This window comes from Mangifera indica, unplaced genomic scaffold (assembly GCF_011075055.1).
Source record: "Mangifera indica cultivar Alphonso unplaced genomic scaffold, CATAS_Mindica_2.1 Un_0057, whole genome shotgun sequence".
Classification (NCBI taxonomy): Eukaryota; Viridiplantae; Streptophyta; class Magnoliopsida; order Sapindales; family Anacardiaceae; genus Mangifera; species Mangifera indica.
This window is the reverse complement of record NW_025401149.1, coordinates 150,490-177,425: the sequence shown is the minus strand read 5'-3', so window position 1 is coordinate 177,425 and position 26,936 is coordinate 150,490. Positions and strand designations below refer to the sequence as shown.

Below are 26,936 nucleotides of genomic sequence, written 5' to 3'. Positions count from 1 at the left end.
AAAATTTTACCATATGTATTTATGCAGCTGAAACAGAGTTTTTGTCCCTATTAGCTTTGACCTTGGTGAAGTCTTTTTATTTTTTCTAGCCCTGAGTAGCAAACTTCGGTCAAATCGATAGCGAGTGAGTGGGAGAGTATATAGGCGTCGGCCGCAGTGGGGCAAATTTTCTATTATTCTTCCCGAGATGGACAGTGATGTAGCTGTGTTTGAGTGCCGGAGTGGAAAAGACTTGGGAATCAAAGATTTGAACCTGAAAGCATTAAATTGACTATGTTTTGAAACGATGGAGAAAGAAAAGCACAAAATTCAAGTAAACCCGGAAGTCAGAATATGATGCCACTTCTTTTTTCCATTTATATTATACTATACTAAGCCTTAATTTAAATACATGGATATGATTATTTTGTATTTTCTGTTGATTTCTTTTCTGGTTGCACTACAGAAATGGCGTTACTGCGATGGCAGCAACAATGGCCACACTGCTTTCTGGTTAATTGACTTCTGAAGCAATGGTTTTACAGCTCTGCAAGCATTATCTCTTCTTGGAATTAGTAAGCGATACCCAACGCCCAGTGTGTAACACTCTACTCAACAGTTTAAAAGCTGCTTCTTTCTCAGTTATTAATAATTAATCATCCTCCATTGATCAATAATCCTATTAAGATCTTTTTTGTTCTTTACACGTTATGTAGGCATGGAGGTCTCAAACCCATTAAGCATTCGTAGGAGACAAGGGAGGGAGCTTGATAGGCAAAGGTGAGTCCGACGCTCATTGTTTCCCAGGATAATTCAGTAACAAACAAGTGGTATGTCAAACATAAAAGATATATATTGAAATTGACCCAATTTATTAGTCTTATTTGGGAGTAAGTTAGCTTTGTTAGATCTCAGAGTCAGCTCAGCTCGTATCTGGGAGGGTATTCGAAATTGGTGCATGGTTGAAAACAGATATAGCTCGGTAGGCGTTATGATGAAAATTCTCTAAGCTGATTGACGATCACCCTGTCAGATCCGATAGTTCTGTGACTTGCTGTCATCAAACTCTGCGTGTGTACATCGTCGTTTACTGCCTCCCTTAAATGCTATTTTGTTGGGTTTGATGCTTCTTGTTGGGATTTGACAAAAGAAGTGAGAGATTACGTACTCCTTACTGCCCTTCTCTCACTCTTTCTGTCTTTACAAATATACAAATATAACTACCCCGGAACTCCTCAGTTAAAGCAGAAACCAGAACAAGGGGGAAAGTTTCCAACTTTCACCAATTAAGCGAATAAAGAGAGAGACAGAGAGAGACAGAGAGAGACAGAGAGAGAGTGGGTCATGCATCTTCTCTGATATAACAATAACATGAATCCCCTCTAGCTTTGAGCCTACCCATCTCATATCCGTTATGTGAATCCCAGGGTGGCTTCGTTTTGGCGTTAATTTGTTAATGCTTTGTTCTCTTCTCAGTCTCTGGCACAAGTTATTATTATGGCTGTTCAAGCACAGTTGTATCCTGAGAATTTGGGTTTGCCCATGTGTGGCTTACAGGACTGCATGCCATATCCTCTTCCTGCTTCTGATACTGATATTTCTTTCACTCTTCATCACCATGAACGTCAACATCCTCGTTTTGCTCATCTGCAACAAACTTCTCAGAACTTGGCTCTTGATTGCAACAGAGGAGCTTCTTCTTCATCCAGTTGTTGTAGGAGTATTTTCTCCATGACTCTTTCTCAATCTTTAGATGCTCAGCTTGAGTTGCAAAGGCAAGAGATTGACTGCATTCTCCAAATGCAGGTAGGCTTCTATCATATTACAAATGTTGTATTTGTTTTAGATAGGTATTCTTTTTATTGAAGTAATTTATGAAGTTCTTTTTTTTTTTTTTTGGGTGGGGGGGTGGTGTGGGTGAAATCAGAATGACAGATTGAGATCTGCTTTGCAAGAACAAAGAAAGCAGCAACTGGTAATCGTGCTAGAGAACATGGAATCAAAGGCCATGAATTTGATGAGGCTAAAAGAGGAAGACTTGGCACAAGCAAGGAAGAAAAGAATGGAGCTAGAAGTTTATCTGCGAAAAGCGGAGATGGAAAGCGAGTCATGGCAAAGAGTGGCTAAAGAAAATGAAGCAATGGTGATGGATCTAAGCAACACACTTGAACAGGTGCGACAGAGAAAGGTGTTGGTCAGCAACAACAGAGCAGATGGTGCAGAGTCCTGTTCTGGTTCATGGTATGAAGAAGAAGTGAAAGAAGAGAACAGAAAGATTGCTTGTAAAAGATGCAATTTTAGGAACTCGTGCATTATTTTTCTGCCTTGCAGACACCTCTGTTCGTGCAGGCTTTGTGAAGCCTCTCTTGATTCTTGTCCTGTATGTAACTCTGCAAAGGAGACAAGCATGGAGGTGTTTTGGTTTTAACAAAAAGTAAAACAGCTACCTTACAAATTTTCTTTGCTTTTTAAGGGTTTATTTTGCTCTGCATTGCCCGTAATATGAATTGAAATGATGATTAGTATCAGACTATCAGAACTATACTGAGAATCTTCTCCCTTTCCTTCCTAGGTAATCTGTGTTTTCCTTATTTAGATATATGTAAATAACATTATTCTCATATGGCAAGTGATTGATTGGATTCAACTGTGCTGTTTCATCTTAGAGATATTGCCAGCTTGCCAAGTCTGTGAGCCATAAGAGGGTATTCTGTGAACTGACAAATAAACAGTAACAGCAACGGCAAACAAAGTATTTGAATTTTTGATAATTAATGGGTGAAAAGTCAGGCATTGGAGCTTGAGACATGTATCAAGATACTGTCACCGCCATCATCTGTTTTTCTTCACTTCATTCAATGAGTTGAATAAATTCTCATCAATCTTTTGGGGTGGCGCGACCCTTTCGCAACTCTTCTTAATTTTTCTATTTGATGACTGCAGTCAGCATGTGAAATTTAAAACCAAATCCTTCCTGCAAATAATTGCCTTCACTAGGCATCCCAACAATAAAGAGGGTATATCGCCCCATCCACTTAAGCCTTGAAAAGGGAATAGAAAGTGTAAGAGCATAAGTTGAAGTTCTACCCCCTTATTATCAAGATCAAATTTTTGATATACATGGTGCAGTCTTGCTCAATTCAAGATTGAATTTGGTTCATTTGTCCGATATCAAATTGCACAAGAGACAAGTTTCGATACAATAAAATTGATGAGAGATTGATTTCAATCTTAACTCTAATTGAAATTTATTTAACTTAAATTGGAACAAACACCAATATTAGCCCGATCTGGCTAAGATGGCATCAATCCCTACTTGTGAATTGTAAACCAATGTTGAGAATTTTGGAAAAAAGTTTAGTAGCAAGCAGATATTTAGGTCCATCTTCCACACTTGTTAGTTGGTCCTCTTCTTAATTTGGGCTAACCCATTTTGTCTTTCAGCACAAATCATCCAATTCATAATTATAACAAACCCCATGGAAAGGGGTGGACGTGGGCCCAATAGAGTTTAGATGGCTATTCATTCAAATTAAGTTGAGTTTGAATTAAACAAATTTTAGCTTTAACTACAAAATCTTCAGCCCTCACACTAAAAAGCTCAGCTTTATCAGCAATTCTTTTTTTTTTTGGGTGATTCTTTTGGATTTCAATCATTTTTCTTCTTCTTTTTTTTTAACAATTTCTCTTTTTCTTCTTTTCAATGATACTGTTTATCAATCCAACAAATCAAACACCATCTGAATTAATTATTATAAATTCAAATCAAATTTTAATTAATCTTTATTCCCATTCAACTCTGATTTGAATCTACCTAAAGTGACAAAGGGTTGTACCAACCTTTAAAAAAAAAAGCACGACATAAGTGGATGGACACGACCCACATTTAAGGCGGTTTATATCGAGCCCGCTGGAAAGGTAACAGGCCGACTCAACATGACCCAATATTTTTAGCTCTAAATCCAGCCCTACTCGTGTGTCCTGATAAAGCCCAATCACGGTCCGTTTACATGCCAAGTTGTGTAGCAGACAAGAAAGATATTACACAGGAGGTCTCTCAAAATCTTCCACCAATCTCTTCTTTCCTCCTGGAATTCTCCTTGGCTCATCTTGGAAGCAAGAAGAAACCAAGCCTTCCTTCTCTCTTCATCTTCGTCATCATCATCATCTTCTTGCAGGGAAAAAGGCTTAATTTTCCAATATGCAACAAGGAGATTACAGTTCCTACTATCACCAGTATCCTCACCTTCAATACCCTAACCCTAATCCCAATCCGACGGCCGATCTTCATCCAAGCTCTTACGCCTCAGCACCTCCGTTTACAACAAGTTACTCTCCCTCCGATTATTCGTCTTATACCCAAAATTACCCTCCTTACTCTCAAAATCATGATCCTCCTGCACCTCCCACGGCGCCTATGACAACTCCAACTCCAACTCCAACTCCAAACCCTAATTCACTTTCTTCATTCAATCCCATCCCTCCACAACAACCACTACAATTCTCTCCTTACGATTCACATGTTCCGTACCAACCGACACCGACCACGCAACAACAGCAACCACAACCACCGGCTGCTTATTTCCCGCCGTTTGATCAGCATCAGACGCCTTCCAGTTACGCTCCCCAAAATAATAATCCCAATTCGTCTTACTCCTCGATGTACTCCGCCCCCTTCAGCAACGTAGGTTCATCCGTGCCGCCAATGTATGAGAACCCGTACGAGAATTCTAATTCGATGAAATTTGATTCTGGTGGTGGTTACGTCGACGATAAATACGGGGGTTACAACCGAAGCCGTTCTGATTTGGGCTCGGATATTTATGGAAAGCGACCAGAAAGCAATAATTTTTCGCGGTATGATATTGGGCGAGATGATTTGTATGGGGATGGTGTGTTTGCGTATAATGGGGGCAAGGTGGAACCATACGGGGCTCGTGGCACGATCCCAAAGTCATCAACATCTACTTTGTTTGATGATTACGGGCGGTCCATTAGTCTGCCGACTGGGAAGGATTCACACTCATCAGTCAGCTCAGGTTCGAGTAAGATCGTGAGAGCAGTACCCAAAGTGGAAACGCAGCAGGATGTGAAGAGTGGAGTTCAGAAGTTTAGAGTAAAACTTTTACCTGAAAGTGGCGGCCAGAGTACCATGGATGTGCTCTGCCAGGTATCAAAGTTTCTTTTATTGATGTGTCTTGACTCGGGAAGATTGATTAGTTTAATGTGCTGGTTCTATTTATACTGTTTGTGAAGTTAGTTCTATTAGAATTATGTATTCCGCAATGTTTGGGTTTCATTATGTCTAACATAGCTTTGATTGAATATTGATTGATGATTTGTACTATTTAGTATGATGCTTTGATTAGAGTTTGTTGGGCCGTATTTTGAATAATTTTATTTGCCTTTTGGGATTCAGTAGAAAAATAGTGATGCAAAATTCATTGAATTATCTGGGATGTCTAAAAGATGCAATTGTTGATTTGTTTCATTTATAGTTTCATCATGATTTTTGGATTTCTCATGCAGATTGGCTTGGATGGAATTCGTATGCTTGATCCCAGTACTAGCCGGACATTGAGAATATACCCTCTTGAGAATATTACAAGATGTGAAGTGAGTTGATGCACCCCTTAAATTTTTTTTTCATTCAGTGGCATCTACTGGCTTAATATTAGATGGATATTCTTTTCACATGTAGCTGGCTGATTCTTCTACCTTAGCATTTTGGTCAAAGAGCTCTGTTGACATTGAACCAAGACGGATCAGATTGCAATCAAACAGTTATACTACAAATACTCTTCTGGACACAGTGACAGCTGCAACTGTACAGGTTGGGTGTTGTAATTCCGATAAAATTTTCTTCTATAAAGTTATATTATTATTACATGTTTTTTTTTTAGATAGTTTAAACAAGTGACTTACATTTTACATGACTATTTAAAGATTTGGAAAATGGATTACTTATTTGTTGTTACTGCTGTTATATTTATTGTCATTATATGCCAACTTCTATGTTGAACTGATGTAGTGTAAAATACCCTGTGACACAGGAATCTTGTAACTACATGAGCTGAACCGAGTAAAATGTCTCATTAGAAATGCTAGAAATATTTAAAGCTTTCAAAGTTTTGCTTAATGAGTATATATGATGGGAATGACACATGTATTTATAATTTATCAGAAAGAATGTTTGTATTGTGCAATAAGAAACGTGATACAAAATTTAGGCAAGATTCTTACATTGGAGATTTTATGGCTTTAATGTTTCGCTTGTCCTCAAGTGTGTATGAATTGTTTCCTTTATATTTTAATTATCTTGTGGCATTGATTTTTGAAAAATAAAACAACTTTATTGTGTTTGAAAGTGGTGTTGTTTATCGGGTTGCAGCTGAAGGAGATGGGTGGAAGAAGCAGGCCTGCTGACACCTTGAAGACGGCTGAACAGCCTGTGGAGAAAAAGAAAGGGTTAGCAGATTGGATGAACATAATAAAACCTGGGAATGAAGAGAAAGAACATTGGGTAAGATTAAAGATTTTAGAGAAATTTTTTGGGATGTATTTCATCTGCATAATTCATTATACAAGCCTATTCCATTTTATTCGTATTCTTGAAGTTTTGAGTTTTTCTTATTTCATGTTTTGTTTTTATCTAGGTCCCTGATGAAGCAGTTTCTAAGTGTACAGCGTGTGGCACAGATTTTGGGGCTTTTGTGCGAAAGGTACATATTTTTCAATGGGTTATGATTTTTTCATGATTTTGCAAGAATCCTTATGGTCCTTCCTTCTTCAGCATCATTGCAGGAACTGTGGTGATATTTTCTGTGACAAGTGCACATATGGTAGAATTGCTCTTACTGCTGATGAGAATGCTCAGCCAGTTCGAGTGTGTGACAGATGCATGGTATTTGTTTCAAATTTTGTTTTTTTAATCTTTTTCACCTCTGATTGGTTATTATCCTGTTTCAGTTAACTATTGATCACAGTTGTAGGCTGGTAGTAAAGATTATATTTAATGACACTGATTAATCCAATATGCTTATTCTTACATTACTTGTCTCACTTGAATCTGTAGGTTTATTACTTTCATTGTTGTTCCTTACAGGCTGAAGTGACTCAAAGGCTAAGTAATGCTAAAGAAGCAGCTAACAAACCTTCATTGCAGAGTCATGAGGATCTTGCCAGGAAACTTCAGGTAATCACTGGCTTGAATTCAACCTTAGCTATTATTTGGGAGTTAATGTAGCTTCAAACTCTAGTTTGCTTTGAATTCATCATATGGCAATCATCTGTGACAGGAGGAAATGGAGAGAAATCGCAGGGCAACATCAGGTAATATATCTATTGTTTATTTTTTTAATCTTAAAGTTACTCAAGAGTTTTGGAAGTATGGTTTCGTACTGATGCGTAAATAGTCTTGTTGGACTCTGTCCGTGAAGTACTTTTTTTTTTCAGTTCCTTTATGTTTTATTGACTAGTTTCCTGATGGATTAGAATCAATTTTAGAACATTCATTGACCTGTTGTGTTTCCAGTGCTTATTGAACGGTTTGTTTTCACAGGTTCCAAGACAGATGGATCTGGGAGACGGATGAGGGAAGTTGCTTGTCCTATTTGCACTGTCCACTTGCAGGTTTGAAATCCTTGTCCATAATCTTTTAGGAAAAATCCTTAAAATCTTAAATATACATCCTCTAGATTTATACTTTGATCTGATATGGATGATTGTTAATATTGTTTCAGGTCCAGGTTCCCAGCACAGGTTCTGAGACAATTGAGTGTGGGGTTTGCCAGCATCCTTTCCTTGTGAGTGCTCATTGATTACAATGCCTCATTCCACTGATGGAGGCTCTCAAATGTCTGTCTGTGGATAATATCTCTGTTTTATTTTATTTACTTGTTCGGTTTAGGGTTAACAATAATTTGGATTAGCATGTATATCATCTTTTCTTGGTTTGTTCCAATGAACTCTATTGACCAGATGCCTTTCTGTGTCATCGTTTGTGTGCATATGGAGTTCATATAAGTTCCATTTAGTTGTCTGTTTATAAAACAAAGAGTTAATTTACAGAGGAATGTAACTATTGTTTTTATGGTCTCCATGTGGATTCACCATGCATGAAAAGTCTGGTTCATAAATGTGGTAATGGCGTTTCAAAAATAACGTTGATTATATTCCTTGCATCAAATACATTATAATACACTCTACAATGGTCAGTTTTGATAGGTTTTTTTGGATGATGATGCATGTGAATGTATATTATCTCTGCAATTGATTGAGCAGGGCACAATGGGTGTACGAGTCCATTGATTCCCACCTTTAGAAAAATTACTTCTTGATGACTCATATTCTTGAGTTTAACTATGTGAATCTGCGGTTATTAGTATCTTACTAAATGTGTACGTATTGTATTATATAATACGGGTGAAAAACAATACATAATTTAGGGTGAATTGAAAATTGGTATGATATGGTGGGTGTATTGTATGTCATGATATATATCAGTCCATGTCTATAATTTTGATAATTTTGTGCAAAATGATGTCATGAAAGAGTTTGTATCTGAGAATTTTAGGACTTTGAGGGCATTTGCAAATGATGATATGGTAATAAGAAATTATTATGGATTTTTTTTTTCTCCAAAAGAAAGCTCATCTTACGAAATTAATATATGATTTGAAAAATTAGATTTTTAATACATGTTAAGATGTATAATTAGGGGTGGGTTTGAGTTAAATTGTTTTGGTGTTACTAATTTGAGTAACAATTGAGCTGGGTAGCCCTAACTTGAGCTCAAATCAAAGCTAGTTTGACTTGAGTGAGTAGTCAAAAAGTTGTTGGCAAATTTATTGGTTTTTCGGTAATTTTTTCTCAATTTTAGAGACTCTTCTTCTTCACTAGCGCCTTCTGGTGAATTCATCCTTAACTCGAGTGAGTTTGAGTTGGAGGTGGACTTTCTGAATTCAAATCAAGTATTACAATTATATGGATTCTGGTAGGCAACTATTTTTTTACCAGCACTCATTTTAGTGTGCTAGGCGTCTGGCAGATTTCTCAAGACGGGAAATGTATGATACAATTACAATACGGAGTCTGGACTAATTTAACCCGAACAATATTACATGAACTCAAATCAACATTGTATTCAAAAGCCATCTGCTGCTGGTTTTTACCTTTTATTAAATTTAATTGCCTCAATGGAAAGCTTCAACATATTTCTGGATAATTGACGTGGTGAGAATCTTGTATGTTCCTTCTGTGGGATGATAACTGTCCCAGAATACATAACTAGAAGGTTCTGTACAGACTGATGAAAGCTGGTTACATAATACAGCCAGCTCTACAATCCCCGTCCCACATCTGCAATCTCAAACCCTGAGCAGATCGAGGGAAAAAATATGATCAGATTCATATCAAACTTTCCAGCTGAGGAAAAAATGATTTTTTTACTGCATTATCATATTGTTGAGGGTTTTGAATTAGATCCAGAAGAGGACTATAAACATATATGTACACGACTCTGTTGTTGGGCATACGGTTTGGATGGAATCCGATTCTGCAGCAAGTTTTTCGTTGATTAAAAGTGCTGCTTGGTTGTGATTATCTGCAGTCTCTGTCACTTACCCCTGCCAATGTTCTTTGTGCCGGCACACATCCGATTGGCGGTGCACTGAAAGCTGCAATTCTTCGCGCCCCTCAATGCATAAAGTTTCTTCATTTCAAACCATGTCAGTTAGTCAATAAAAATATGTGGTTGGTGACGACATTTTAATAAGCAGACTAGGCCTTGGTCAAGTTGTTTGACCATTGGGTTTGCCCTCAAATTCGAACTGATTCAAATTGCATCTATACTATTGGCAATTGAACTCTGAACTGATGCAGTCTGCTCAGTTTAACTACAAGTGAAGACAGTTTTTTAAAATATATTTAATTTGAAGTTGATCAAATCTAGACTGACCATTGGATTTCGGTCTAATCGACCAGTTTGTTTTGGTTTTCAAATCATTGGCTGATGAAAAGATTTCTATAAATAAGAGAAGCAAAACTTCCAACTTACTTGGACAAAATGGGCAGCTGAGTTAGCCATAAGATGTGTATAAGCTGGAACATCATACTGAGCTTGCCTAGCACGGAGAGTAAAGTAGGTGTTTGCGATGGCCACTATCAGAAATATACTGTTGGCCAATATGAATTTGGTCTTGTCTTCTTCCACTAGTCCTTTCAACTTCGTTACATATTCTTGGAAGTGTTGTAATTGTTGTGATAATGATATAGCTGGCTGTTGTCTTTCACATAACAACATTCGAGAGTTAGAATAAATAATACATCATTTTATTTATAATTATTAATATTTACCCTTCAAAAGATGACAAAGACATGATATGTGATGGAAGTATTTACCCTTCAAAAGGGTCATATCCACAGCCACCCGAAGCAAAGCAGACGCCTGTCGCGAGATCTGAAGGTGACAAATTTGGATCCTCTTTTATTCCCAATTCTTGTGCTGAATTCATACATCACAACAACTCAAACCATCAATTTCAATTTGTTTGTATTTGTTGATATCCAATCAATTATGTATAAATTATTATCGCACTCTCCTTACATAGATCAATAAAGTTATATATATATATATATATATTTATTTATTTATTTATTTATTTATAATGAGAATATAATTATAAATTTTAAAATAAATATAAAATGACACCAAATTACTTTATAACATATTATCTTTAATTCTCATCATAAATGCACCAAATATTGTTCTACAAATATACACAAAAAGTGATTGAAGGAAAAATTCAAACTTTTATATAATAGATTTTTTAGTGTGTTTCATATTTTGAAAATTTATATTGCTAATCCTATATCAAATACATCTTTTCAGTTTGTATACGTACCAAGTATATAAATAATAATGTTAATTTAAAATTATTTCACTAACTATTAATACACATATAATTAGCTCACATAGTTAACCAATTGAAGAACAATACTACTGTGCATATTTTGATTAATCAAAGTCATAGCCCTTTGAATGAGCTTGATTTGAGATCGACAAGTTAATATTTAAATTCTATTTGAAAACAATTTCAATTTTAGATTTAATCCGAATTGCCTAAAACTTAAAAGACTTAGATTAATTTAAACTCAACTTATTCTATTCAATCTTGAGCAACTTAAATTGAATCTAATTAAGGTTTTGAAATTTGAAAATTATAATCAATTAGTTGAAGAACACTTTTTTTCATAGAAAGTTATAACTTCACATAAGTCAAATAATTGGAATTGGTAGCATATCGGGTCACAATAATAATAGTAATTGTGGACTGATTTTAGTTAACTTGTTTGAATGAATTGATATTGAGTTGGAGTTCTAACTCAATTTAAGTTTAACTCGTTTGTTTATATAGTAATATTGTTCATCTTATTGACCACAATATTTTTTATCCTGTTGACAACACTCAAATGATATTATATGTCAATTCAAACAAGTTTATACCTAAACTGGACATAATGGATTTGCACCAAATTTGGATAGAATTTACCCAGTCATGTAAAGTTTTGAAGGCACATTTATAAGCGAATCTAACAGTTGTTCATTAGAAATATTATAAACAGATAAAAAGGAGAGAAGAAGATGAGAAATGAAGAGTGAAATGATGGGGTATACCTAAGAAGTCAGCAGGAACTTTTCCATTGCAAAACCTTCCAGTTGGAATTCCTCCCTCAAAATCTCGGCCATAAGGAGGGAAATTGCACTTAGTAAGTGTCTGAAGATTGTTGTTATTGCCTGTATCAACTATGGATTCTCCAAACGCAAAAACTGCTGGGACTGTTTCGTTTGGTGGTATCTTTATCAAAGCTTTCGTAGTCTCAGAAAGCAAAGTACAAACAATACATATCCTTAACAGTAACATTGAAGATGGAAGAAGAAGAAGACCGCTTCATTGTGCCTTCAACTTGGTTGAAGAATGAAAGCAAAAAGTATGATACTGGTTTTCCTCGTTTTGTGTGTGTATGTATGTATGTATATATATACCCAATTAATACATAAAACATATTGGCCTCAGTTACATTTACTGGGCAGACATTTGTAAATTAGGTATAAATAGATTTGTTTATATGTACAGGTATTGGAACCTTCCATGGGCTTGGGTGGCCACCTATGAGTCGCTACTTAAAAATTAACCGATCATTTTCTATATAATGTACCCATAATTTACCTCTATCAATCATTATGTTGTATTAATTAGGATTTATATTTCAATTATTTTTTTTCGTTTTGCCGAACCCGACTAAGGAAAGTTAATCCAACAACCCACTGCCAGGGCCTTCCAATCTAATACGACGATACAATTTGTTTTTCCTATCATTTACAAAGCTGGGTACGTACGTATTAGCCTTTTTTTTTATGTGTGAGCTATCCTTACAAGTTTCATCCCAGGCCCAGCAGTTTCGAACTAATTCTAATGAAGAAAAGCAAGATATTGATAGCGTTTTTTCAGAGTTCAACTTCTCTTATCCGTCTGGATTAGCAACAACATATTTCAAGAAAAACACATTTCTGATAACATCTTCAATTGGGTACACGTTAATTAGTTTCGACCAGATTCTTATGTATAAAATCTACTCATCCCACAATTTGATACATAATGCTTATAGAATTGAAATTGTTGGACTACGGAATTTTCATATGAATATGTGCTCTTGTAACCCTAAAATTAATAACAAACTTAGTTCAGCAATAGCTGTAAACATTATTAGTTGAACAAACCTACTCTCTATTATTTGGACGATAACATTATCTATATGAATAACAAACAAACAATTTACAATCTCTTCTTCTTTCACTGTTATGTTACAAATGGATGGCCTGTCTTATACCCAAAAAAATAGAAAAGAAAGAGGCGTGTCGTGGTCAAGAGTGAAGAGTAGTGCAAAAATGAGGCAGCTTTACTGCTGAATTGAAGTTGGTGGCCTATCTAATAAACGCAAAATTTTACTGTTTAATTTATAATAATCCAGAGAATTACCACTCATCAAGCACCGTATGGGGATCATTAAGGTATGTTCTCAGACTCACCTCAAAAAGATAACAACAGGGTTCATGTTGCTTCTGCAAGACAAATAGTTCGGTGAACAACTGGACACCAAATTCTGTGGGCACTCTTGGCGTTTAAAAAATATAATACATATATATTATCAAATCATATACAGCTGTTTGTGTACCTTCTTGAGATGTTCGAAGGTTGATAATGAATAGGATTGAATTCAAATTGAATCAAGTTCGAGTTCGAGCTCGAATTTGGCTTAGTTCATATATAGTTGGTTGGAATTCGAGCTCAGTTAAGGTCGACTCATTTCGGATTCGAATTCAGTTTGACTCATTTTTCGTTATCAAAACGATATTGTTTTAATATATATTGGTCGAAATGATGTCGTTTTATATAAAAATTTTAATTAAAAAGTCTGTCGAATAACTCGAGTTCTATTAAGAGCGACTCATTTCAAATTCGATCAAATTGTGCTTGAGTTTAAGCTTAAATTGACTTAATTCAAATCCAATCCTAATAATGAACGAATTGGAAACATTTAAATAAGTAGAGTTTAATGGATTTGAGATACGGTTGATGGAAGTTGGAGGATGGTGGAGCCACCTAGTAAATTAAGTAGGTGTCGGCATTAATAGCCGGAACAATTTCAATTACTAAAGCGGTACAAAATTGTCTGTACAACTAATAATCAACCTCATTGAATGCTAACAATAGCTAGAGATTAGGGTTTTAAATATCACCAATTACTTGCCAATTGTTCGCAACTCAATTTGTGTCAAGCCATGTTTGGTTTGGTTATTCTTGAGTTGAAGTTTAAGTTTAAATGATTCAAATATCATATTTGAGTTAAACTCAAACTCATTATTTTTTGATTTAGTGAGTTCACTAACTTGTGATTCGAATCAAGTATAACAATAAACTCTAAATATTTAAAATTTTATACTTACAACTCCAAAATCTTGCATTTATCTCCATTAACTTTTATATCATGTATGAAAGATTCCATATGGCCCCATCAACTTTTAAAATTTGCACAACAGCCTCATCAAACTTTTAACATATGGGGTAATTGATAAATAAATAAGTAATAGAATTCAACTTAATTTCTCAATCTGAGCTCTAGCTAGCAACTCTTATCTCAAGCTCAAGTCTTGTATAAACACAATAAAGCCATGCTCAAACCCAATAATACTCAGTTTGGTTCAGTTTGATTGCAACACTAATGTATATAAATATTAATGTGTTATTATGTTATTTGATTTTTAATTCAAAATTATTTAATTATATAATAAAATATTGATGTTTATATTTGTATATATACTCATTATTAATGTATGAAGTATCGTTGGTAAGTTAGAAGTGTTTGTGTTTGAAATATTAATAGTATAATAAAGTAATTGTAACCTATAATAATAATATACGTACCCATAACTAAGCAAATAATTCATATAATTAAATTATTATTTACAGGATTGGTTGCACCCTTAGGGAAGCACGACAATCTGACTTAGAACGTTATCTAATGAAATATGTTCTCTAATTCATCATCAATCGGGCAGCTTAAAATGTGTACACCTCAGCAACATTAAATATTATTTGATTTTATCATTGATCCATTATTGATTTTTACCTTCGCGGCTTTAATTGATTATAATTATAATTAATTTTATTATATTTATTAGGAAAAAGACTATTTTGCTCCAAAGTTTTAACTAAAATACAAAATCACATTCGTGACAGTTAAAAAACTTAAACTCTCACCCATGACTCAACTTCTGTTAATTTTTTTTGTTATAATTAAAGGTAAAATAGTTATTTTATTGTTTATATTAAAAAGATATATAATTTATTACTTTTTCCCTCTTAAGTTTTAGAAACTAACAATTTCACCTTTGTCTAAAGTTTTCAAAATTTAAAAAATAACATTTTCAACCCCAAACCTAGTGTTTCCATATTTTTCAAACTTAATTGCCCCATAACTTTCAAAAACAATAGTTGCACCCCCACTCTTCAACTTTAGCTTCCGACGTTCCTTTTGACGTCTTCTCTAGCCTTCTCCTTCTCCTGAGCCGATGGTAGGTGATGCGACGAAGAGATCTCCATCTCTTCTTCGCACCACCATGTGACGAAAGGGAAAGATCTCTTTGTTACACCATCGTGAGACTAAGAGATGTCTCTTCGTTGCACCATTGTGTGACAAAGAGACATCTTTTTGTTGCACCATCTACTATCGACTTAGGAGAAAAAGGAGGTCGGAAGCTGAAGTTGAAGAGTGGTAATGAATCTGCTGTTTTTAAAGGTTATGGGGGGTGACTGAGTTTGAAAAATATGGAAACCCTAGGTTTATAGATGAAAATGTTACTTTTCAAAGTTTGAAAACTTTAGGTAAGAGTAAAATTATTAGTTTCTAAAATCTAGGGAAAAAAAGTAATAAGTTTTATATCGTTTTAATATAAACATTAAAATAATCATTTTACCCTTACTTATAATAAAAAACATTTAACAAAAGTTAGACTATATGTGAGAATTTGAATTTTTCAACTGTCGCATGTATGATTTTGAATTTTAGTTAAAACTTTGATGAAAAATAGTCTTTTTCCCTATATATTAATATATTGTGTCCCATTGCCAAATATCATTGGCAACTGCCAACCACAACTGGTTCCACATAGATTATATGTGTTGAGAACATTAGGTTTGACACAACGGAACTGTATATACTGTAGGACACCCCGTTCCAATTTGTAACGTTGTAAAAAAATTTTACCTTAACTTAAAACCATCAATTTTTTAATATGACAAAAATAAAATTAAAAATAAATTCTTATTTTTCATCCTAATAAACATGGCCCAAAACTCAATTACATTAAAAAAGTATTGACAATAAAAGAGAATAATGGTCATGTTTTGCAAAATTAAGCAAAAAGACAACATCAGCACCAATCAATCAATTCGCACAGAGAAAAGTCTAATTTAGACTGGAATCCAAACAAATACGATTTTGTCGTAATTGTAGTCTAACAAGGTGTGATTTGAGCTACTAAATTATTGCACTTTAATTGCAATTCTTGGTGTCTAATTGTACTTTTTGGATGTGACTTGATCAAATAAGATACGATCGTACATTTTTTGCTACAATTTCAATCATAATCCAGATTAATTTCTATTAACGCAATAAAAAAAAATGATAATTTCATAAACAAATTAAATAGTTAGAGTAAAATTAAATAATTATTTTTATTTTTAACCTTGTGTCAGAACTTTTATCGTAGATTTTAAGTAAAAGTTTTATAATTTTTAAAATTAAAGAGTGTTTTCTCAATTTTGGATGAAAAATATAATTTACTATAAATTTAATTTTTTATTAAAACATGAAATTACATTTTATTTCATGGATGATAACAATATAACATTAAAGTTGTCGAATTATTATTTTGTTTTTACAATTAAAAGAATAATTGAATAAATGGCTAATCTTATTGAGGGCAGATTAATCAATTAATTAACTAAATTTAGGATATAATTCAGTCCATCCGTCAATACTCAATTTTATTTTTGATAAATTTATAAATTATAAAGTTTATAATAAAATTATTATGATCAAACTCAAACACTTACTTTTATTCTTGAGTTTAACTAACATCATTAGCACACTCTTCCATACCATCCAATATGTTACTAGAAACCCTTTTTAGTTTATATCTTGGAGGTGCATTCTGATCATATATAAGTGAATTTCTGCTTCAGCCTGGCCCTGGTCGATAATTAGATGAGACTCCTTTCTATAGGGATACGTGCCCTTCCTCACCACCCTTGTTAATTATCAAGGTACTTCCCTCAAGACTTTTAAATTTTTTTCTTTGGCTCTTTCAAATATAGACATCATCTCTCACGTTCGCTTTGTCCTTTGAAAACTATAGAAGAACAAACACGATGGGTCCAGAGCCCATGCCCCGATGCTCTCCTTTTACACAGGAATGCGAGCTTGATTTGACAGGCTACCCAAGATTCCAAAGCTATTAATGGCTGAAAAATTTTCTCACCAAATTTGTTGCCTGCAGGCATCAAAGAGGGGAATGCAATGCACTGGCCTCTCCTTTCATCATTACTTCGTGATTTATGGTGGAGAGATAATAAGTTTGTTATTAGTTGATTATAATAAAGGCTAAAGTAGTTGGCAGACTGACATACAGATTTATAAAGATGACTTGATAATGGAATGATTTAATTATAATTTATTAATAAGGATAACTAATAGAGAAAATATCTTATGCTTGTGAAATTAATAAAGATAGCGAGGTTAAGGATGGAGAGACGGTTGAATCTTCTGACATAGATTATAATGGTCTGCATGAGATTGACTCATACATTCTCAATAATCAGCTTTAATTGGCCATCAGCTAGATTTAATACCTCTGAACTGTACACTCTTGAATCCCACCAAGTAGTATTGGAGATCAAGCTAGCTTCAAAGTTTTGTTAATCTGATGTGGATTGCCTTAAATGTAACCTTACAAAAATAAGCAGATGTTTCGCTCAAGAAAGTGGAAATGGATTTTCCCATTTGCCAGAACAGGCAAAAGTGTGTGTGTGTGTGTCTATATATATATATATATATATATATATATATATATATATATATATGTATGTGTGTATGTATGTATGTATGTGTGTGTGTGTATATAAATATGTATGTATCAGTTTTGTCCGCCGCGCAAACCCATGCCCCCGCGCCCCACCACACCCATGTCGTTGGCATTAAATGAAATGGGAAAGAGCAGAATTTTGTAGAATATATATATGTGTGTGTGTTGAAATCCATGCTAGGCAGATAATCCAGAAAACTTCACTGTCTGTCCATGGAACTGTTTCGTCCTTCCTTCGTTTTTTGGTTTTCTGTTTGTGTTTTAGTTATTTTTTGCACCACAGGATCAGGAGCAGTAGAACTACCAGGGAATGTAACAGTTAGAGCCGTTTTCGTGTTTGGAGATTCAATTGTTGATACGGGCAATAACAACAATAAGACAACGCTGGCTAAGTGTAATTTCCCTCCTTATGGGAGGGACTTCAAGGGAGGAGTTCCAACTGGAAGATTTTCAAACGGCAAGGTCCCTGCTGATATTTTAGGTCCCGATTCTATCTCTATCTCTCATCTCATGCCATTTCTTATCCATTTGCCAATGATTAGGTTTAATAATATGACACATAATGCATCTTATCAACAGTGTATGTATGAATAGTGCAATCCACTTAATTAGGAGTAATACGTTGGTTTGCATACGAATTATTATTTAATGCATCTCTAAGCATATATTAAATGCACCAACAAAAGCTTAAGCCAATTAGAAGCAACAGTTGAATTTATTCTCACCAATTAAAATAAAGTGACTGAAACATTTCCCAGCAGAAAGAGAAAGAGGCAACAGAGGTTGAGTTTAGGAAGCAGCACATCATTAAATGCCAACGCCTTTCTTTTCAGTATTCATTGCACTGTATTCTCCCTGCCTATGGAGATAATTTTGCAGATGAGGTTGCCAGCCTTTTTATTTTTCTTTCAGTTTCTAACCCCTGACGCTCAAAGGTCTGGCTTCCAAAAATTAATCATATAAGAGTATTAAGATAGGTGTAGCGGAATAAATAATTTTAAACAGTGATCCAGTGGACTCTAATTTATATTAAGTCTATATCTTTTTTTTACAGTGGAAGAATTGGGAATTAAAGAGCTATTGCCAGCATATTTGGATCCAAACCTGCAGCCTGAAGATCTTCTCACAGGTGTGAACTTCGCTTCAGGTGGTGCAGGATATGATCCCTTAACGTCACAAATAGAGGTAAATAAAATACTTAAGTCTACATTTTTCACGTTCAAAGATAAGAATCTTTGTTTCAAACTTTATGATTCAATCTTTTCTCCTTAAAAAAAAAAAGGCAGCGATATCATTAGCCGATCAGTTAAAACTGTTCAAAGAATATACCCAGAAGTTAAAGAATCTTGTTGGAGAAGAAGAAACAAACACAATCTTCACAAATAGTTTATTTGCGGTGGTAGTAGGCAGTAATGACATTGCAAATGCCTATTACAATTCCCATATCAGGCAACTGCAGTTCAGTATCTTTGCTTACACTGACTTCCTGGCTACCTCGGCTTCCAACTTCTTACAGGTAACTTTTAATCTTGCATCTTCGACTACTACTTTCATAAATTCATGAGTTTGATATATAATGTACCATAATCACTTTGATAGTATTCTTAAGCAATGGTTGAACAAATTTTAACAATGACACTAAATTCAATAAGAGAGATATAGGGATTAATGGATAATATACTAGTGACCAACCTAAAAATAAAATATAAAAATTAAGGCTAAATAAAAATAAAATATAAAAGAGTCTAATGAACAAATAAGAAAAGTTAAGAGAATTAATATAAAATTTTAGAAAATATATTATATTCTACTAATCTTAAACTTCAAAATTAAGATGATAGTTAACCTCTCTTGACTTTAGATCTATCGTAACATCTAGAATGATATAAAAAAATTAATTAAATAGATTGTAAATTTATAAATAGTAAAAGATCAAAAATCAAATCCGGGATGAATATGTTGGGCCTACAAGGTATTTAAGTTTTTTGGAAAAATGGATTTGGAAATTGAATTGAAAATATAAAAGTAAAATTCATTCATAAATTTTAACTTTTCTGTCTCTGTAAAAATTCTGAAGGAGTTATACAGCTTAGGGGCACGACGAATCGGAGCTTTTGGTGCACCACCACTTGGATGTTTGCCATCTACAAGAACTGTGGCCGGTAATGGAAAAAGAGATGAATGTATAAAGGAATACAACCAAGGTTCAGAGTTGTTCAATACTAAATTTTCTGCAGCCATTGCTTCCCTTGGTAGAAACTTGCCTGATGCCAAAGTGGTTTACATTGACATCTACAACCCTCTGCTTACACTGATAGAAAACCCCAGTACATATGGTAAATCTTCTGATTTTACCTCTCTGATTTTACCATTATTTTAACCTGAACTTGACCTGAAGATTGTTTTGTTCAGGATTTGAATTTGTGGATAAAGGATGCTGTGGCTCAGGAACTATAGAAGCAGCATTTACTTGTAATTCATTGACCCCTCCATGCCCTGACGCCTCCATTTATATATTCTGGGACAGTTTTCATCCTTCAGAAACAACATATAAGATCCTCGTCTCTCAAATTGTGCAAAAATATGTCAAGAGTTTCCTCTGATTAAGAGATACACATTTTTCGAGAATGCATCTTATCCTTTGTAAAGGGTGTGGGTGCGATAAATTTTAAGAATTGAGTTTGTACCAAGGAAATTACGATCGTCTTCTAAGGGATGAATCTATATGTATATGTATATGTGTGTGTATGCATGTGTGTGTGTGTGTGTGTGTGTGTGTGTATTATAGGTAGATATGCTTATGTTTCCTGTAAAATAATTTCAGAGAAATTAAGTATATTCAGAAAAGTTATGTATGCATGACCAAGTTTTTATCCAGGGTGAATTCAATCTAAATTAAACTGAGTTTGAAGTTAACCCGAGCTTTGATCGAATCTATAATATCCAATTTAAAATTTAATTTGTTCAAACTAATACATAAAATTGGGTAAACAGTATGTTTGGATGAAAAAATAATGTTGACCACAAAACAAAGAATGTTATCACAACAATTGCTTCACTTACAATTTAACTCATCTTCTAAGACGAATTTTCTAACAACTTATTTAGTTAGAATCAATCACACAAGAAATTACAATGACTGTTTGGCTCTTTTGAATTATACCTTCGCATAGAGCCCTTGCCCTTGGCTTGGTACGCTAAGGTACAATATTCACGCCCTGTCTTTCGAGCACTAATTAAGTATATTGTAATTGATGATCACTTCATCTGTAAGAGGCTATACTGATGTATACGGTTTCATTGCATTTGTCTCATGGATAAAAGTCATAATATATTTACACATTATTATCTTGACAACAATTCATTGACTAATAATATATACACTCTAGAAAGGTGAAAAGATATAGAACCAGATTTAAAACTTGGATTATCATTTGAACCGGGGTGGTTGGATACGAGGCTGATTTGAGTCAGCTTGGTTCAATATTCAGCTTGATTCTATTCAAAATCAAGTTAGAGTTTCAATAACTTACCAAGAAAAAGGTTAGAGTTTCAGCGAAGTAATATTGGTTAGAATTCAATGCAAATCCCCTTTTAATAACATTGTTTATCTCAAAATAATATTGTTTATCGAATCGATAATACTGTTTATCCCACTAATAATTATTTATCTTGTTAGTACGTCTCCGTAACAACATTTATAATTACCTTAAAAAAATAAAAACTCAAATTAGTCATTATAAATTTGAGCCAAGTTTAAATCAGTTCATATTTAAGCTCAGTTTGGCATAAATCTAATGCTCACAAGCCACAACTACAAACATCCATTCTTTAAATGAAATCTCACACAGACTGAGGCTTACGCGTAAATCTCTAACTTAGTCTAAACCTAAAATGCATGACTAACAGATAAAGAGGTTTCACTCTTTCACGTAACAAATAATTAAAAGCTTAAGCAAATGAACAAGTCTGGTCATCCTGTGTATAAAATCCTGATCGAGGTCAGCCAAGAAACGATATTCATAAACAAATATTCTCCTTCTTGTTTCAGTCGAAGCCGAAACTAATTAGAAGGCAATGCCTTTCATCATTTATTCTTCAATATATTCTCTTTTGGCCATTACCATTCTTCAAGTCTATACATCTGAAGCCAAACTAATCTGCAATGTGACAGTTTCAGCTATCTTCGCATTTGGGGATTCCATACTTGACACAGGAAACAACAACAATCTGATTTCAACTATTAAGAGCAATTTCCCACCCTACGGAAGGGACTTCATGGGAGGAAAGCCAACTGGAAGATTTTCCAATGGAAAGGTTCCTTCTGACTTGATTGGTATCTATTATATATTCATTTTTCTTTGATATATGCAGACAATAGGATCATATATGGCTCTTTTATGATATTCGATGATGCTTTCAGCGGAAAAATTGGGAATAAAAGAGTTGGTGCCGGCATATCTTGATCCAGATCTACAAATGGAAGACCTCAGGACAGGAGTAAACTTTGCTTCGGCTGGGGCAGGATATGATTCTTTGACATCTTCGATAGCGGTACAACTAAATTTCAAATTTTCACCCGTAAAATGAACTTTAAATCGCAAGTAATTGACATGCTTAATTATTTCTTATTATGTGTGATTCGATCAGTCAGTTATACCTCTTACGGAACAATTACAAATGTTCGATGAATACATCGAAAGGGTGAAAGAGTCTTTTGGAGAAGAAACAGCAAGAAACATTATAGCCAATGGCTTCTATGTAGTATCAGTAAGCAGTAATGACATTGCTAACACATATTATCTCTTTTCCGCCCGGATGTACCTCAATATTTCTGATTATACCGATCTTTTGAACGCCTTGGCTTCAGACTTTTATGAGGTAAGCCGATTTCTAATAATAGAAATGCACTCATAACTCTCTACCATGCATTCCTTGAACAATACTCAAATATCAACAAACTAATTATACCCATTTTACTTAGGGACTATATAAACGAGGAGCACGAAAGATTGCCATCTTTGGGGCACCACCATTAGGATGTGTGCCAATTGTAAGAACTTTTAAAGGAGGGCAAGACAGAAATTGTGTAACATCCATCAATGAAGCATCACAATTGTTTAACAGTAAGTTTAAAGTAACACTGCAAAACCTCAACAAGAAATATCCCGATTCCAGGATGGTCTACGTTGATGACTACACCATTTTGAATGATATGGTCCAAACTCCAGAGAAACACGGTAACTCATTATTTGAAATGGAATATATATTTGGTTCATAGTAAGATTGAGTTCAATAACAAGTTGATTTTTTGCTTATGCAAGGATTTGAAGTTAGTGACAAAGGATGCTGTGGTACGGGTACATTTGAAGTATCAATGTTTTGCAATCAATGGACTCTGAATTCATGTTTTGATGCCTCCAAGTATGTTTTCTGGGACTGTTACCACCCAACGGAAGCAGCCTATAGGATCATCGTGGATTCCTTATACGATGAAATTATTAAGCAGTTGTTTTCGTGATTTCTGTAATAACATGCATTTGATTATGCCTGTTGTATCACTTCTGCGTACCTTCAAACATAAATACTTTGAAACTTTTATATGATAAAATTATATGTAACTTTTACTGCTTTTAGTTCAAGTTATCTTTTAAATAATCTCGTTGAACTGAGACTCAGCCTCAGCCCAGTCCAGAATAAAATATAATGAATGAAGAAATAAAGATGAAATATATGTTGAAGTGTATATATATATACACTTATTTCATTTGATTTTGATTTGATGTAATTCTATCAAACACATTCACTTTAATTTAATATTTTTTTAAGCATACTTGTAAAAAAAAATATAATATTTATAGTTTTTTTTCATATTATATTTGGTATATTATATTTATATATTTGTTAATTATTTTAATATTTATTATAATCACATTCATCATATATAATGAAAATTTAATTTTTTAAATACTTAAAAATAGTTGTTAATTTCATTGATTATCAATTGTATTATTTTTAAGTAAAGTTATAGACTTATTTAGATTTTTTATTATGATATTCTGTTTTATTATCCCAACAATTGATCATATAAAAAAACAATGGATAAATTATTATGATATATTTGATTCAAATAATTTTTTATTACAAAAAATGAAAGAGTATCATAAATATAAATTACCTTAAAAATTAGTATGATTAAATAATTATTGTATTTGGTTACATGTAATAAATTTTTTGTTTTGAAATGAGAAACCCCACCCAAGTTAGATTGTCTCTTTGAGACCAAATCAATCATATTGAGTAGGACAGACCTTGAGTCCAATGACTGACCCTATAACCATTGAATCAAGTAAGTCAAAAATTTAATCTTGATATGTCGGCAAAACCCTAAGAGATTTGAACTTATACTTTTTTATACATGGCGATTTGTTATATTAATTGAAAGTGTAAGTATTTTAATCTTAAAATATTAATAAATAATGATAAAATTGATAATTTTTTAATATTTAAAGTGAAAATGTTAATCAAAACTGTATATAGTGCCTATCAAATCATTATTAATAATAGAATATTATTGAAATTTTTTATTACTTCATAAATCAAATCAAATAATACAAGTAATAAAAAATAAATTGTATTAGAGTAATATTATCCCTACTTTGCAGTTTGTCGCAAATCCCCTCTCCACACCCCCCCCCCCCCCCCCCCCCCCCCCCCCCCCAAAACCAAAAAACAAGTTTTGAATCTTTACAATTTCACCACTCTGGTTATCCTGTGTATAAATCCTGATCAAAGTGAGGCAAGAAATGATATTCATAAACAAATATAATCCTTCTTGTTTCAATTTAGGTCCAACTAATTAGAAGGCAATGCCTTTCATCAATTACTCTTCAATATATTCTCTTTTGGTCATTATCATTCTTCAAGTCTACGCATCTGAAGCCATGGTAAAGTTCAATGTGACAGTTGTAGCTCTCTTCACGTTTGAGAATTCCATACTTGATTTAGGGAACAACAATCACCATTCACTTGTTAGTGCAAAAATTTAATAAGTAAGGATAGAATTATCATAAAATCAATGTTATCCATCTAATTTTTTAATACGTAAGATGAAGGTGGTAATCAAATTAACGTATATATTATCTGTCAAATCATTATTAGTAATATATTTATTAGTTGATAAAACAAATAAAGTAATAAAAAAACATATTACCAAAATAATATTACCCCCACCCTAGGATTTGCATTTTATGCGTCCTTATTTAATACTTTAATACCTAAAATGAAAGTGATAATAAAATTATCATATATATTTCTTGTCAAATTATCATTAGTAATAAAATATTATTAAAATATTTTATTTGTTGATAAATCAAATAAGATAATACAAATAATAAGAAATTGATTACCAAAAAAATATTACATCTCCCTAGGGTTTGCATTTTATACATATTTTTCTTCTTGCAGCCGCCACCCCACCTACCCCTGGTGATCCTGTGTATAAAATCCTGATTAAGGTGAGACAGGAAATGATATTAAAAAACAAATATAATCCTTCTTGTTTCAGTTGAAGTCCAACTAATTAGAAGGCAATGCCTTTCATCAATTATGCTTCAATATATTCTCTTTTGGTCATTACCATTCTTCGAGTCTACACATGTGAAGCCATAGTAAAGTTCAATGTGACAGTTTCCGCTTTCTTCGCCTTTGGAGATTCCATACTTGATTCAGGAAACAACAACAACCAACTTACACTTCTTAGGTGCAATTTCCCACCGTACGGAAGGGACTTCATGGGAGGAAAGGCAACTGGAAGATATTGCAATGGAAAGAATCCTGCTGACATACTTGGTATCCATCAAATATATTTCTCTTTGTCGTAGACCATGGTTTTGAAACATGAATCTGACTGGTCAGTTTAATCGGTCCGGGTGAAGCCTATTTTTGTTCTATAATTACACAACTATGATAGGTTAAAATTGTTTTTTATATAATTTTAATATTTATTTAAACACTTTACTGGTCTTATTAGTGAAAATTCGGATTTACCCCTTCACTTGGTTGAAAACCGGTCCAGGTTTGAAAACCATGTGCTAGACACTAGGATGATATGTGGTCTTTTATGAGATTGGATATTCAATTTCAACTACAAATGCTTTCACAGTGGAAAAATTGGGACTCAAAGAGGTTTTGCCGGCATATCTTGATCCAAATATACAAAGCAAAGACCTCCTCACAGGAGTAAACTTTGCTTCGGGCGGGGCAGGATATGATTCTCTGACATCTGAGAAAGTGGTACAAATAAATTTAAAATTTTCATCTGAAAGCTTGTAAAATGAACTTTAAGTCGCAAGTAATTGACATGTTTAATTATTTCTTGTTTTGTGTGATTGGATCAGTCAGCTATACCTCTAACAAAACAATTACGAATGTTCGAAGAATACATGGGAAAGGTGAAAGAGTTTGTTGGAGAAGAAGCAGCAAGGAAAATTACAGCCAATAGCGTAAGTATGGTATCAGCAAGCAGTAATGACATTGCCAACACATATTTTCTCAATAGCTTCCGGCCAGAATTCAATATTTCTGGTTACACCGATCTTTTGGCTGCCTCAGCTTCAGACTTTCTTGATGTAAGCTAAATTCTATTGCACATGCATGCCATGAACAATACTCAAATATCAACAAACTAATTATTTACCCATTTATAACTTAGGGACTATATAACCGGGGAGCACGAAAGATTGGCGTCTTTGGGGCACCACCGTTAGGATGTCTACCAATTATAAGAACTTTTAAAGGAGCGGAACACAGAAGTTGTGTAACAAACCTCAACGAAGCAGCACAATTGTTTAACTCTAAGCTGAAAGTAGTGCTTCATAACCTCAAGGCAAAATATCCCGATTCCAGGATTGTCTTGATTGATGACTACACCATTGTGAATGATATGATCCAAGCTCCGGAGACATATGGTAACCCATTGTTTGAAATTGAATATATATATGATTCATAGTAAGATTGAGTTCAATAACAAGTTGATTTTTCGCTTATGCAAGGATTTGAAGTTAGTGACAAAGGATGCTGTGGTACGGGAACATTTGAAGTAGGAATTTTTTGCAATCAGTGGACTCTGAATTCATGTTTTGATGCCTCCAAGTATGTTTTCTGGGATAGTTACCACCCAACAGAAGCAGCCTATAGAGTAGTCGTGGATCACGTCTACCAAAATATTATAAACGGGTTGTTATTGTGA

The 26,936-nt window shown here is 33.8% G+C and overlaps 5 protein-coding genes, 1 long non-coding RNA gene and 1 pseudogene across 7 annotated transcripts; 6 read left to right on the top strand and 1 right to left on the bottom strand.

Moving 5' to 3' along the window:
- The first annotated feature begins 240 nt into the window (after positions 1-240).
- Positions 241-804, top strand: LOC123207058. 2 transcript variants are annotated; one of them, XR_006500203.1, is made up of 3 exons: positions 241-313; positions 446-554; positions 696-804. It is a non-coding gene; the product is annotated as an uncharacterized LOC123207058 (long non-coding RNA). The 2 variants fall into 2 exon arrangements; XR_006500204.1 differs by having other exon boundaries at positions 446-575.
- A 138-nt stretch (positions 805-942) lies between these two features.
- On the top strand, positions 943-2,551 carry LOC123207082 (probable BOI-related E3 ubiquitin-protein ligase 2). The gene is made up of 2 exons (XM_044624338.1): positions 943-1,785; positions 1,907-2,551. Exons 1-2 carry the CDS (start codon positions 1,477-1,479, stop codon positions 2,405-2,407), a joined length of 810 nt encoding a protein of 269 aa, XP_044480273.1. The 5' UTR covers positions 943-1,476; the 3' UTR covers positions 2,408-2,551.
- A 1,473-nt stretch (positions 2,552-4,024) lies between these two features.
- LOC123207084 (protein FREE1-like) lies at positions 4,025-8,078 on the top strand. The gene is made up of 10 exons (XM_044624340.1): positions 4,025-5,149; positions 5,509-5,595; positions 5,681-5,812; positions 6,371-6,502; positions 6,636-6,701; positions 6,773-6,883; positions 7,085-7,174; positions 7,278-7,311; positions 7,541-7,611; positions 7,722-8,078. The coding sequence occupies exons 1-10, from the start codon at positions 4,181-4,183 to the stop codon at positions 7,797-7,799; spliced, it is 1,770 nt and encodes a 589-aa protein (XP_044480275.1). The 5' UTR covers positions 4,025-4,180; the 3' UTR covers positions 7,800-8,078.
- A 1,019-nt stretch (positions 8,079-9,097) lies between these two features.
- On the bottom strand, positions 9,098-11,911 carry LOC123207073 (annotated as a pseudogene).
- A 5,934-nt stretch (positions 11,912-17,845) lies between these two features.
- On the top strand, positions 17,846-20,602 carry LOC123207065 (GDSL esterase/lipase EXL3-like). The gene is made up of 5 exons (XM_044624319.1): positions 17,846-18,167; positions 18,741-18,871; positions 18,969-19,202; positions 19,764-20,022; positions 20,099-20,602. The coding sequence occupies exons 1-5, from the start codon at positions 17,900-17,902 to the stop codon at positions 20,287-20,289; spliced, it is 1,083 nt and encodes a 360-aa protein (XP_044480254.1). The 5' UTR covers positions 17,846-17,899; the 3' UTR covers positions 20,290-20,602.
- Positions 20,603-21,690: 1,088 nt separating this feature from the next.
- Positions 21,691-23,388, top strand: LOC123207081 (GDSL esterase/lipase EXL3-like). Its single transcript, XM_044624337.1, has 5 exons — positions 21,691-22,022; positions 22,110-22,240; positions 22,337-22,567; positions 22,671-22,926; positions 23,011-23,388. The coding sequence occupies exons 1-5, from the start codon at positions 21,764-21,766 to the stop codon at positions 23,205-23,207; spliced, it is 1,074 nt and encodes a 357-aa protein (XP_044480272.1). The 5' UTR covers positions 21,691-21,763; the 3' UTR covers positions 23,208-23,388.
- Positions 23,389-25,278: 1,890 nt separating this feature from the next.
- On the top strand, positions 25,279-26,936 carry LOC123207072 (GDSL esterase/lipase At5g42170-like). The gene is made up of 5 exons (XM_044624323.1): positions 25,279-25,537; positions 25,851-25,981; positions 26,086-26,316; positions 26,400-26,655; positions 26,740-26,936. The coding sequence occupies exons 1-5, from the start codon at positions 25,279-25,281 to the stop codon at positions 26,934-26,936; spliced, it is 1,074 nt and encodes a 357-aa protein (XP_044480258.1).

Excerpts from the sequence above, each read along its gene's own strand:
- LOC123207082 (XM_044624338.1), top strand. The coding sequence starts at position 1,477 with ATGGCTGTTCAAGCACAGTTGTATCCTGAGAATTTGGGTTTGCCCATG. Across the intron at positions 1,786-1,906 it reads ACTGCATTCTCCAAATGCAG|AATGACAGATTGAGATCTGC; the intron begins GTAGGCTTCTAT and ends GGGTGAAATCAG.
- LOC123207065 (XM_044624319.1), top strand. The coding sequence starts at position 17,900 with ATGGAACTGTTTCGTCCTTCCTTCGTTTTTTGGTTTTCTGTTTGTGTT. Across the intron at positions 18,872-18,968 it reads CCTTAACGTCACAAATAGAG|GCAGCGATATCATTAGCCGA; the intron begins GTAAATAAAATA and ends AAAAAAAAAAAG. Across the intron at positions 20,023-20,098 it reads AGAAAACCCCAGTACATATG|GATTTGAATTTGTGGATAAA; the intron begins GTAAATCTTCTG and ends TGTTTTGTTCAG.
- LOC123207081 (XM_044624337.1), top strand. The coding sequence starts at position 21,764 with ATGCCTTTCATCATTTATTCTTCAATATATTCTCTTTTGGCCATTACC. Across the intron at positions 22,023-22,109 it reads GGTTCCTTCTGACTTGATTG|CGGAAAAATTGGGAATAAAA; the intron begins GTATCTATTATA and ends TGATGCTTTCAG. Across the intron at positions 22,927-23,010 it reads CCAAACTCCAGAGAAACACG|GATTTGAAGTTAGTGACAAA; the intron begins GTAACTCATTAT and ends TGCTTATGCAAG.
- LOC123207084 (XM_044624340.1), top strand. The coding sequence starts at position 4,181 with ATGCAACAAGGAGATTACAGTTCCTACTATCACCAGTATCCTCACCTT. Across the intron at positions 5,596-5,680 it reads AGAATATTACAAGATGTGAA|CTGGCTGATTCTTCTACCTT; the intron begins GTGAGTTGATGC and ends TTTCACATGTAG. Across the intron at positions 6,884-7,084 it reads GAGTGTGTGACAGATGCATG|GCTGAAGTGACTCAAAGGCT; the intron begins GTATTTGTTTCA and ends TGTTCCTTACAG.
- LOC123207072 (XM_044624323.1), top strand. The coding sequence starts at position 25,279 with ATGCCTTTCATCAATTATGCTTCAATATATTCTCTTTTGGTCATTACC. Across the intron at positions 26,317-26,399 it reads CAGCTTCAGACTTTCTTGAT|GGACTATATAACCGGGGAGC; the intron begins GTAAGCTAAATT and ends TTTATAACTTAG. Across the intron at positions 26,656-26,739 it reads CCAAGCTCCGGAGACATATG|GATTTGAAGTTAGTGACAAA; the intron begins GTAACCCATTGT and ends CGCTTATGCAAG.